Raw genomic sequence first — 12867 nt, 5'->3', positions numbered from 1 at the left:
GTGTAGGTTGCAGACGTCTGTTTGCTGTTCCAACGTAGGTTTCCAATGATGCAGTGAATGCGGTTGTCTTAGCTCATCGTGTGGTCAGGTACTCCCATCTCATCAAAATCTCCTGGGTATCCCAACCGATCGCGCCGCGATTTTCCCCGTCTGTTTGATGGAGTAGGTATGATGTGCATGCACTGACACTCGGGCTGACGTTCAGGCGACCGACAATAAGGGACACGCCACGTTCCTCACACTGACGAAAAAACGGCTTGTGGTAGAAAGCAAACGTCGACAACCCACTCAGTTTTTCTCAACGGAGAAGGGTCGGAGCAAAAGACGCGCCAAAACGCCAAACACGAATGTTACACTTTTCTATCTCCCCTCACGAAGTGCTCTTGGAGTTCCTATAGCCCTTGACCAAAAAGAGTGTGCTAATGTACGACGCGTGCTGTGCCCGAGATTCTCGTGCTGTGCAATCATGCATTGTGCTCTGTCTCGGACGGGAACCGGGTTGAACAAGAAATACACTGCTTCCCCGACACCTCGCTCCAAAACGGAATACATACGAACAGGGAACAGGGAAGCGGCAGACTTTTTGATTACACATTCTACCACGAAAAAAGCCAGCGTTCTCGAGAAGTAAAAGTATTACAACTCCTCCGCCTTTTCTTCTTCCAACTCGCCTGGATTGAAGAGACCGAAAAACTTCTCCGCCCACCCCATGTGCTTCTTCATGTCCTCAAACATGTCAGCGGTGAGAGGCATCCCCAAATGCGTCGCTGTCTTCTCGAGCAGTTGCTTCGGAGACATGTGCGGATCATCCTTGAGGTGTTGGAGAAGCGCCTGTTCCGTCAGTCGCAGGTGCGACAGCCGCACGCACACACAAACACGCGCGGGTATGAGGAACCGCTTCACAGAATGAGGGCACGGCGAAGTGCAAACTTATCTCTTCTCACGTGCAAATGCGTATGCAAGCATGTACTGCCGCAGGCCTCCGCATACGCATGGAAACACACTCGCTTATCTGTGCTGACGTGTGCTCTGCACAACTGCGGTCGCTCCTCACTAGTCTTTTTGGGGCTTACACTATCAACACAACAATGCATGGAAGGCGAACGCATCGTCACCTGTAGCGTGCCTTCGTGAAAACAACCGATCTACGGATATACACTCGACGAGTTGCCATTTCCAAAGATACAACTGAAGGGATCTACTCGCTAAGAGACTCGCCCACCAGATTTTTTCAACCTCCTCCCACATACACAATTGCTTTGGCGGCAACTTACCATGACGGCTTGGAGCTGATCGTTGATCTCGTCTCGCGGCACTTTTGTGTAGATCTTCTGAAGGGTGGTAACCATCTTGTCATGTGTGCGTTGAGACATGATCTTCTTTAGAAACGGATGCGGCTTCTCAGCGATTTCCGCGTGCTGTTCTGTAACCGGTAAAAAACGGGGTCAGAAGAGATGTGCAATGATGTGTAAGGACACACAAGTGTATGTCTGCACCTGCACGGACACACTCAAAAATCTACATCCGTATGTAAAAGACAAGCACACAAAATCAAGTATGCGCACTTGTTGATGGGCCAGAAGTATATATATATATATATATATGTGCGTTGAGTCTTCGCGAGGTCGACGATGCGACCTACTGCTTCAGAGCAGTAATGCTGTCGCATCCAGTATCTAACTCCTCCACCGTGGTCCTATGGATTCCACCGGTCGCTTTCGACCGCAGAAACGTGGGTACTGTCCGAGGGGAGACGCACGTCACTAATGGGAAGCCTAAACGTGACAGAAGTCAACAGTCGAGTCGTGGAAGCACGGTGCTCGAAAGCATCAATTTCAGCGTGACACGGGGAAAAAAACACGCTTGGGAAGAGACCGTCGCCTTACTATGAGCGCTGTCAATGTGGTCTGTCAACTCCTTGAGAACTGCGGCAAACTTGGACATGTCGTTCTGTGGCAAGTTCACATTCATGTCTTTTCCCATCATTTGGATCAAGGATTCGAAGTCTGCTTCGTGGTCGTCCTCATCATCGTGTTCTTCGTCTTCGTGCTCATCATCTGCTGGCACGAGGGTATCATCATCTTCCGCGGCACCCCTCTGTGTTTCCACGGCGCCTTCGGTCGCTTCGTCGAGCGCTTCTCCTGCAAGGACACGCAAATACAGTACGGACGCAAGCGGGGAAACCTCAGGGAAAAACTAGAAAGCGTCGACTTCTTCTGAGAACGAAGCAGTTCCCAGGCTGCAGCCCGAAGGAGCCTCCAGCGTGGCGCGTGTGCTGACAACGCAATATGGCGACAGCTGCTGCGCGGAGAAAAATGGAAGCCTTCTCTGGCTGAGATATAAACTTACCAGCCGCGATCGCCTGAGGGACGAATGAGAGGAGCCCCAAAAGGGTGAAAAGAAAGAGGCACCGAGCGATCCCACGATGCATCTTGCCAGCACAAGTGGACGGGAACAAGACAGAAGAATGAACTACGTGCGACGATCTCCAGAAGAGGCTCTTGTCCTTGCAGTGCCAACAGCGGAAACAATTGCGGGGATAAAAGAAAAAGGAGAACCATATATTCGAGAGAGCGCAGCCAGATCCAAGAATCATCCCCAAGCCAGAAGTTTCCTTGCGAAATCCGCGGAAAAGCCGCCTGCGGCAAGCGCCACTGCCGGCAACGCGCGCGACAGGGTTTTTAAGGCAGAAACGCAGAATTGCCTTTTTGGGCCTGGGTCCCCGTCACTACATGCCTTTTCTCCAGTGCAACAAAGTCGGGATTTCGGAAGATCATAGTCGTAACACACGCAATTTACTTCCGCTAGGAACATGCCCCTCTCACTAAAAAAAGAGCGCGTTATGACCATGTCGGTGGCATCCGTGTTCCTGGACCTTGTGGTAACCGACGCGTACTCGCGGCGCCTCGTCGTGGGGCTGCGTACCACCAAGAGACTCGTCCGAGAGAAAAAGTTTAGACCATCTACTTTTGCCCTTTGCCCGTGCCTACCAGCAACCCCGGTGACTTCGCGGGGCGCTCGACAATGACTCTATGAGCTGAACGCCTGTCGATATGCGAAGAGAAGAATACTGAACTCGGCCAACGCAGGAGGGCGGACCCGCCTGACATTGCGAATCGAATCTCTGTACCGCCCTGTAGCTTGGTGGGGAAAGCCGCGCCACGGAACGAGACCGCTTCCCCAAAATCATTCCAGACTTCGCCAACACACTGACTCCATCTCTCCTCCCTGTTGAACACGTCTCTGAAGACCATTTGGTCAGAGTAGCGTGCAAGTGGAATTATTACCCGACTCCTCTCAAATGGTAGTGCTGCACGATGCTTGCTCCCGTAAGCTGAAATTTCTACTACGTTTTTGAGGGCCAAATGCTAGGCAGCATGTCATCGTGATGACTTCAGTCCACTACAAAACGCTTTGTTTTGAGGCTGTGAACAGTAAGCGGGAGGGAAAGCCTACGCTTGAGCACAACATAAAACAGCAAATGATCTGAGTGGGTTTGACTGCGAAGACCGAGAAAAGAGCCATGAAAGAACTGCATAACCACTAGCATACAGGTGGAGCGGTCATATAAATCTGCGACCTATTATGTACAGGTGAGCAGAAATTCCGACAGCATGGCTGCTAGGATTGGGGGTACAATGACACGACACATTGGTCCGTTTTTACACTTCAGTGTACCCGCTCACCACACGTCACACCACATCAGCTGTTATACGGCCGTACATTCTGTTATTGGAAACTGCAGTAATCGATGGGAGGGTGAGCTTCTAACAATTCCATTTTCTCCAAGAATCCTACCGTAAAAGATACCTGTTTCCTACAGCGCGGCACGGATGTGGGAGACTACAGTGATAATACAGGCTTTCCCTCGCCATCACCCGAGTGTGTTCGGTTGTGAGACACAAAGCCAGAAGCAAACTACAGGGATAGTGTTCCCGTTGTAGGAACGCTGACGAATAGACCGGAGTGACGGTGGCTTCTATAGTTGCCTTAGATGCGACGACGTATAGTTCATTCCCAACCGCATTTCTCCAGCTGACCACACGTATCACCACGCAGTAAGTGGCAAAAGTAACGGCTTTACACACACAGGATGCGCTCCGCGCGCGCTTTAACGTGTTGTCGAACTCGATGTCGCGGCATGTAACTGTCGCCGACACAAACAGTGGGACGCGAACAAGACAACTTGGTTTGGCACTCATTGTAGAGAGAATATACTCCCGGCCAACAGCCAACACTCGACTATAGCATGTTCCCGCAGGGCCTCTCGTGCCTCGATTTTCATTCCAATCCGTGTGCAGTGATCTATTGCACGAAAATAGATCGCCCTTTTGGGAACTGCGGTAGATGGCAGATGTTTCCGTACCTGGAAGCTCCACCAGTTGGATTGGAGCACAGTGTGTCAATCAGTGTATGCGTGGTCTGTTGACTATTTTACCCTATGTCAGTTTGACAATTTTGGGATCTAACGCTGGTTCACACGCCTTTGAAGACCGACCTCCAACAGAGAGGAGATGGCTTCTGCCACGACTTAAAGCTGGCCTTCCTTTCCATTTACACTTTGCAAGCGGGAAGGTGTGACCGAAGGCAGCAGCACAGCTGTTAGGCTCTACACAGCTTTCTGACGTCTAATCTGTGGAAACAGATTGCGACTTCTAGCGTCGCCATTCCAACTTCCGCGCGCGACACAATTTTGGATGTTGCCGGCTCGAGTGTACCACTGCGCGTTTTTCTTTCAGTTAATCCGCTCCCGCTCTCGCTCGCGCGGGAAGCGATATCCGTTTTAGGCTAGCGAACGTATGGGGATGCCTGAGCCTCATTGAGAGGCCTTTGGAGCATTGGGTGGCAGTATTTCCGTGTTTAATTTAGCCTTTCTACATGAGGATGCGCTTTGTGGCCAGCGTTTTTGTCGCTTGTAGAGGGGGCGCGACTCGTGCGCCTTAGTGTGGGTAGTGTCGCAGAAAACGTTTGGTTCCCCTGCGAAGCCGGCGAGGACCCCTGTTTCCCGTAGCTAGAATTCTCTCAAAATCATCAAGGCGTGACACTCACAAAAGCACGTGAAGTAGTGGGAAATGGACATGCCGACGTGAACCTTTTCTGCTGCTATGTAGTACAAATTGCACCAAATGGGAGTTGCTCAGCGACGTCGCGTCTCCTGTAACAGGGGGAGACGCAAATCCGTGTCTACGTCTCGAGGGTTGTGCACTCTCGCTGGCTACACAAACCAAGCGAGAGAACAACAGTACAAATTCCGCGTCCCAAGACACCCCTAATATTAACAGTTGTAAGCACGGCGTCAAACTTCCAGCGTCCTTCTCGTCCACGACGTCTAAGCAGGTGTGTACTTTTCCTTTTTTGACAATGAAGGGTCTCTTCTTTCCTCCATGCGTCGTTGTCACGGCGGCATGGTTTGTATCTGGTGGTGAATGCGGCCATGGCTCGTATATCGCGGGTATGGCGGGTGAAGAAGGACTCTACGATAACGTAGCACGTAACACGGGCAATTGGCCAAACATGCCACCGTGGTATGAGCATCAATATCCGTATTCACCTTCGAATGGACAGAGTGGCGCTCAAGGTCAGGGACAGTTAATTCGTGTACAGCGCCCTGATGGGTCCGTCATGGTTATGGAACAGCCACCCAGCATGCAAGTGCCTCAAGCGGGAAGTTATGCTGGTTATGGCGTGCCTGGCGGTTACCCTGGTCCTTCAACTTTCTACTATCCAGGAACTAGCCATGTTGGTTCTGCGAGTCCCAATCCGCCTCCGAGCACTCCTGTACCCAGCCCCGACTACGCAGCTGCCGGCTCTACCACCGCCTACCCCAGTGTTGTGTATGGTCAAGCCTACACGCCAACGGGTGCGGCCCCCACTTATCGAGCTGACATGGGTACGGGGATGCTTCCCAGTTATCCTGTCCCTCAGCCGTCACAGCCGTTTTCAGCGCCTGCCGCTCAATTCGTTTACAGCTATTTAGGTGGCTCGGATCCCCTGCTTTCGCTGGGAGCAGCGCACGTTCTCCAAGGGCCCCAGGGACTACCACCGCTGTACAGTCACCTTGGTTTCGACTTTTTGCAAACTGCAGAGCAGCCTGACAGCTCAGACCAAATCGAGAGCGCGGAGGCCGGCGGAAAACGCAAGTGGAAGGCGACCGCAGTCAAGAGGGGATTGCTAGCTGGACTAGGGGCACTCGCCACAGTGGCAGCAGTTGCGGCCGCCTCAAAGGCTGCCAACAAACGCGTAGACGGCCAAGACGAGTCTGCGGAAGCTTCTGATGCAGAAAAGGAAGAAACATCTCGCCCTCCTCCGTACAACCCAAACCATCCTACCTACACGGATTTATTGGAAGAGTTGAAAGCAATGCGCCATTAGTGGGTGTGCTGAGGATCCGGGTAGGATGGGCCTGCTGCGTTGCATGCAACAGTCGTTCGTCAGTATCGAACATTCGTGACTTCACGGGGATGGATTACTAGTTCGGTTGTGCGCTGAAGTGAAGTGAGGTGGAAGACTGCGCACGCAGCACGCGGCAAAGGAGAGTACGCAGACGGTACGGGGCGATCTGTTGTGGCCGCGTTGTGCTGATTAGTTGGCGCAGGAAGGGTTGGTCACGTCCTGGAGTTCTGTTGTCTCATATATGCTCTCCATGGGAGTTCCTCTCTCCAATCAAAGCATATGAATTGCCCGCCTTTCAGCAGGCATGGTAGCAGACCGTGAACGCCGTTGTTGTCTATGACGCATATTGTACGAGATCCGTCTTCTGGCAGAATGCTGGATTCTGTGCTGGTTTTGCTGTTCACTCCCGTGCATAGGACACCTGCAGACGCGTTTAGTTCATTTCCCTTCATTTTTCGACCGTGTAGTGCATACCACGTTGACGGACCATGCAAGGTGCAGGCAATACTCCTTTCAAAGGCGTATTCTGCCCAAGAGCGGCAGTTACACAACTGTAGGCTGGTGTAGCCTTAACTTCACACATCCCATCGAGCTCTTCGACTCCTCCGTCCACTTGCAGTAGGGCAGATCAGAGCTATGGAAACGGATTTTGGTTGGTCGAGGGCGGGGCGGGGATGTTTTTGCCTCTTGCTTCTTTTAGCCGTTCAGTTTGCTGTTGATAACGCCATGTAGAGAGCGAACACTCACCGCCACATCTACATCGACACATGTGACATTAGGTGTATGGGACATCGACTCACGGGCACACGGCGATCGACAAGTTCGAAAGGTTGCTCGATTCTGCTAGGCGGCATAACATGACAGGCACCTATTGGTTACAGACGTACCCGTGGACAGGGCTCCGCCAACAGTACGAGCAGCCATGGATTCGATTGGTCACATCTGAGAGGTCGGAGTGTTTCCGTTTCTGAGAGTTCAGCGAGCAGCCACTTTGGCATGTCCCTCGCGATGAGTAGTCGCGAGATAGGGTAGCACGTTTGGTACCGAATTTCTGTTTACACGATGCAGTAGAGGATGTGTGTAGTAAAAAACTATCCCTTCTGATAATCCAGTGTTATCCAAAAATGGAGGATCGGTGTTCGCCTGGGAACAGACACCGCCGATTTTTGGTGACCTCAATAGCTGTGGTTGAAGTATGCTTATGTTGTATTTATCTGCCATGTAAAGGGGTTCAAATTCCACATACTATGCGTCATTGTGATACAGGCGCCTGACTGGGTTTTTGTCGTCGGGATTCTGAAGGAAATGTGTTGATCTGTCACAAAACGGACCACTTAAGGACTTTGGTTTTCCACTCTCCCTCGCTGCTTTGGCTGGCCATTGCCTGCGGTTACAGTGTATGGTCATGAATACCGACATGAATAGTGCCGGGAACTCTTCGCGTTTTGGACACCAACATGTTTCTCTCCATGTTACTGGCGCTCTCGTCTTGCCGCTTCTTCCGCCGGGTGTCCATGCAGGCATGCGATCACGCAATCACGGAAATACTGGATTGCGGGAGTTTTCCAGTAAACGACAGCGCCCGGTGTCTCCGACTGGCTTCTGTTGCAATCGCTTCCACTCGAGTCGTAGTCTGAAGTGGCTGAAAAGTACTTGCTGCCAAAAATTTTCCTGCCACACATTTTCTCTCACAATTCGTGAGGCATGATGAGCGCATGCATGCACACCGGGTTTCTGGTTTGGACTAAGAATTGTGGTGGATTTGAGGGCAGTGGCCTGAGAGGCTTCAATCCGCTAAACTCCGTTGAACGGGACATGACAGTATATGGGAAATTTTTCGTTCATTTCAAATGCTTCGCTTTAGAGCTTTAGTGTATGCAGTGTGCGCCGTGAGAGACCCCGTCGCCCACTTCGCGCGGGTTGAGTTCAGAGCTACTGGCGTTAGTGCCCAGAGCATCTCTCCCGAGAGAAAAGCTAGGGCGAGCTAAACACTTTCAACTTTTCTCAGGGTAAAAGGGCGGCTGTGTTAGCCTTCATCAAGGTATTTTCTATCCATCTAGCCAGGCGTATGCTCTGTTCCTCCAGCACGGGGGAAATGTGACTCCCCGTCCAAATCGGAAGACCGTCCTCTGCAAGGCACAGACGGGCCAGAACTTCGTTCATTCCTTGCATCAAATACGTTTTGCAGAATTACTTCCATAATGGAAGACTCTTTTCTTCGGCGGTGGACTGGTCGTTCTGTTCGCGCGCTAATATCCTCTTTGATTCTTTCGACTGTGTTGACTGCCGTTCATGTAAGTTCTCCACCGGACTCGCGGCAACTGCTCCTGCTGGCTGATGCTTTAGCTACCCCGCGAAGCTATTTGTCACTCTCTCGCTTCTCCGTTCGACCAGCCCCCCGGCAATTCGTTTTGTCGCCTCGAAACTTTGTCGCATATCGTTCACCATGTGGACGTTCCCACGCGAATCAGAGTCTTGCGGCACTTATATGCACGACTGACCCAGACTTCCAGTCACAAGCTCCCCCTCGCTTCTTAGGGGGCGTTTGGGATCCTTGGGAAGACTCTCCAAAAAGTGGAAATCCAGCAGGCAAGCAGAACTTCCTGGCGTCGCTTCGTGGTCAAGAAGAAAGCAACTCCCACTGTTCAATTTCTCCTTCCGCGTGGAGGGCTCCACGCTGTTCGGCAGGCCTAGGACGCCGAGGGCCCCTAGCCTACATATGGCGGCGGAAGAACGCAGAAGATAAACTTCCTCACCTTCTTGCTTTTGTTGGGGAGGAATGCGAATATTGTAAAGTGAGTCGACGCGTACAGTTCAGGTCAAGTTGCCGTGACCCCAGGACACTGAGGCAAGGCTTCTCTTTGGCTACGACATAAGTCGACGCTCTGCGCACATCTGCTCGTCCGACAGCGTCGTGCGCTTTAGCTGACATCCTGGAGTGTCTTGAGAGTGATCGGCGTTCCGTTTCCACGTCTTCCGCTCTTTTACGTGAAAACAGTGGGATTCGAAGAGAATCGTATGACACGTGAGCGCCCACGCTCGAGCAGAGCGCCGATTTTTTCTCTGGCGGCGGGGGTGTTGCTTTCGCCGTCCCTTTCCTTTATGCGTTTGGTTCCTAAACAGCCGGAACCGTGTAAACGCCCCGTGGAGAGGACCGCGGGAGAACGAGATGCAGCGAGTTCAGTACACGAGCAACTTGAACCGACGGACGAACGCATGGAAAAAATCTTTTATTTTCTTCGTGCTCGTGATTGCTTTATCTGTCCCATGTAGATACATGCAAAACACCACCCTATGGTATTGTCCCAGTCGACCAGTTCCTTTTCCCTTACCTCTCTTGCCTGCTTTTTTTTGTCTGTGGATTCGTGTGCGGGTCTTTCCTTTTCTTTCGCTTCTCTCCCCCGACGTCCACACAGAGAATGGAACCTGTCGAGAAGGCGGTGGAGGGCCTTCTGCCGGGCACAAACATTCGTCGGCTCGAAGTGTGGCACAACACGCTCAACTACGAGGTAGGCGCAAAGAGGTGCTTACAAATACAGACACATACACAAAAACAGCGTGCGTCCAAATGTAAGTACATACAGATACATACATATACACACATATACATGCACACCAGACCAGGAGGGTGCTTCAAGAGAGCGCATGCCAGGAGAGGGTTGTGTATCAGGTGGCTATGTACTTCCCTACTGAAGCCAAATGCGACTGCATACGAGCGCCTTTCACATGTGTGTATTAACAGGAATCGGAAGGGAAAGCAGCGCGTTCCGGTTTTCTTTCCCGCCGTTTGTGCCTGCCTCCTCCAGCTTTTGCAGGAACTGGACCGAGATGGAAAGTGCGGCGGTCTTCCCTTCTACTTCAACATGCGAACTCTCCAGTGGATTTGCGGAGCAACAACGAAGGCCAATCTCCTGGCCTGGGCAGCGCATCAGCCGTGCAAGTGCGTCGTTTGGAAAGCCGGTGGAGGAGTCTAGGCTGGCGCAGGACGCCGGCTGCTCGCAGCAGTGCTGTAGTACTTTCCGGCCTCGGACCCTGGTGCAGGACCGCCGAGCTCCAGCCGAATTAAATAACTCTTAAAGAATTCATTCGACTCACGGGTCCTTGGGAGAGTATCTTGGTTGTTTTGGAAACTTGTTTTTACCGTGTGCCTCCACTTCAAGGCACACTCTGCAGACCTATCTATACAGCAGTGTCTCTGTCAGGAGTTTGTTCCACAAGAATTGGTATACGCGCACCGAGAGAACACACCTGCACTTTAGTGCAGAAGCAGGATGCCAGTGAATCTGAGAGCAAATGCTTGGAGAAAATAAGTTTACTTTCAAAAGGATGCGTACAGTCGCTTCCCTCTATATCGTTACCGTCAGAGAGGCTGCGTCTTACCACCAACACAGCTCCGGCGTGCACGGAACACCCAACTTCACGCTCGATATTAGCAAGTGTTTTCGCGGGCTTTTTCCAGTTGTTGTGTCAGATGTTCAGGCAAGAGACATCTCGATGTGACTCACGTCGTCAAGATGCCAGATAACGCCTTTGTTTCTGTTTTTTTTTGCGTTCCTCGAAAAACAAATCAGGTCCCATGAGCCGCCGGTGCTCCAAGCGGAAGACTTGGAGATTTTCAATCGACGCACGGTGAGGAAGTTTATTCTTTTGCTTCTCGCGTTTCTAAGCATCCACAAAGAGATTTTGACGTTGCACTCAAACCCCCCAATCTCATAGAACCGTAGCGCGTACTCACGGTGGGCGGCCGCCAAATGAAGTCAATGTAATTTTTTTTCACAAGCACTATACGGTGTCTTACTTTTTAAATACAGGGAATGGTAGCCCGCATGATGAGACGCGTGGACAAGATGCGGCACGAAGGAGAGAGAGCGATCTACCAAACTCTGCTTCAACAGCGTCAGGGGCGGGAACGTGAGCAGGCGGAGCAGCAGAGGCTTCAAAGAGAAGAAGATCTTGGTTCGACACGGAAAGACTAGCACTGCGAAAGGGGTCGTGCCGTTTCCAAAGACGACCAGGAAAAATTAATTAGTGAACACTTTGTACACGAGGAATTTTCTGGTGTGCTGGCACTCTGTAGAACCTTTTTGCTGGGAACATACCAGTGCAGTGCTCGGCTCGGGTTGACACGTACTGTGTTGGGACTGCTCCTTGATTGTTGCGAATGGCTGCGCAGTTGACACGTCCAGTCTCCTACCGGTTGTGGTTGGAGGTCGTTTGCGGCGTGGCCTTTTTAAAACAACTTTACCAGCAATCTCTCTCAACCCATCCTAGATCCAGAGGTACCTGCCGTCATTGTGGGTACAATCTGTTACCTTGCATGGAAAGAAACGCTGCACTACCGAGTATCTATCCAGTAGCACGACGAGAATGTTGCCTCTATTCGATACAGATCAGTTTAGTTTCTCTACAGTGACAGGTTGACAGCTGCCGTTCTTCGTTTTGCCGGCAACAACGGACGCACCTCAGTTCACCTCCCGTAGGTCTCTCTCGCGCGTTCGAAAGCTAGTGCTTTCCCTCTTGTTCCGCCCTATAGCACGCATACGGCTCTAGTTTCCTGACTATGCGTCGAGTCCGGGCCGTAAAGCGTTTGAAGTAACCCTTAGCAGTTCTAACAAGCTTTAATCCCAGCTGGTTTCTTCCTGTCGAAGGATCTATCATGCCTATTTCTCTCTTCCGCGGCGCAAAGTGCGAAGACACATATCGAAGAGCTGCGATCGACACTCTCTCATGCGCCTTACCCTTAATGACAGTCTCTCTAAAACCACCCTCCGATGCTTTGGCTTCCGTAGGACGAATCCCAACAACGACGCCTTTGAACTTGGCTGCACCGTAACCCTCCTGCCTGTGCCCACATCTGGTGAGACAGTTAGTCGTCAGCGTAATCAGCCAGAAGCAATACGAGACTGGAGGGTGATCCATGCAGATTTGTTGCTCTACTGGGCCAGCTACACAAGCGAATACACAGCCTGCAAGGACGGTCACATGTCGCGGCGGCAACAGCTCGTCAAAACCAGCAATCGGGGCACCGCTCGCGGTGTCTGTTTTACGAATCTGTGTAGCGGTCGATTCCCTTGTGTATGCGGCTTTCTAAGGCGTTCGCCGCCTGTAGTCAGACAAATTTCCTTGCCGACCTCGCTCAAACCCCCTGAGGGCAATGTCACGGCTCTGTCGACTGCAGCCGACAAAATCACACTACGAATACCTCCACTTTAAACGAGTACAAGGGAGGTTTTTTCTTGGCTTGCATTCATTTCCATTGAGTGTGCCGCGAGAAAACCCACAGAAAGCCCTTCAACAGGAACCCTACGAGGCCTCACGACCGAGCGCGGCACCCGACAGCGTCACCGCGCGTTCCTTCCCTTGAACATTCATTGGCCACAAACGACCTCGATGGTGCACTTTTTGCTCGAACTCACCAAAGATAAAAGAATGTTAGCTCGGCTCATGTCCGGCCTGCCGACCGAGCTGCATCCA

General features: G+C 51.7%; 3 protein-coding genes across 3 annotated transcripts; 2 read left to right on the top strand and 1 right to left on the bottom strand.

Annotated features, from left to right (window-relative positions):
- Nucleotides 1–636: 636 nt before the first annotated feature.
- Nucleotides 637–2431, bottom strand: NCLIV_054840 (conserved hypothetical protein; the record flags this gene model as incomplete). The annotated part of the gene is made up of 4 exons (XM_003885038.1): nucleotides 637–831; nucleotides 1275–1423; nucleotides 1887–2141; nucleotides 2350–2431. The coding sequence occupies 4 exons, from the start codon at nucleotides 2429–2431 to the stop codon at nucleotides 637–639; spliced, it is 681 nt and encodes a 226-aa protein (XP_003885087.1).
- A 2930-nt stretch (nucleotides 2432–5361) lies between these two features.
- Nucleotides 5362–6372, top strand: NCLIV_054830 (uncharacterized protein; the record flags this gene model as incomplete). Its single annotated transcript, XM_003885037.1, has 1 exon — nucleotides 5362–6372. One exon carries the CDS (start codon nucleotides 5362–5364, stop codon nucleotides 6370–6372), a length of 1011 nt encoding a protein of 336 aa, XP_003885086.1.
- Nucleotides 6373–8594: 2222 nt separating this feature from the next.
- NCLIV_054820 (conserved hypothetical protein) lies at nucleotides 8595–11369 on the top strand (the record flags this gene model as incomplete). The annotated part of the gene is made up of 5 exons (XM_003885036.1): nucleotides 8595–9188; nucleotides 9813–9902; nucleotides 10200–10333; nucleotides 10965–11022; nucleotides 11205–11369. The coding sequence occupies 5 exons, from the start codon at nucleotides 8595–8597 to the stop codon at nucleotides 11367–11369; spliced, it is 1041 nt and encodes a 346-aa protein (XP_003885085.1).
- Between the last annotated feature and the right edge of the window lie 1498 nt (nucleotides 11370–12867).

This window comes from Neospora caninum, chromosome XI (assembly GCF_000208865.1).
Source record: "Neospora caninum Liverpool complete genome, chromosome XI".
NCBI lineage: Eukaryota > Apicomplexa > Conoidasida > Eucoccidiorida > Sarcocystidae > Neospora > Neospora caninum.
Note: the sequence above shows the minus strand (reverse complement) of the source record. Positions and strands in the feature narration are given on the sequence as shown.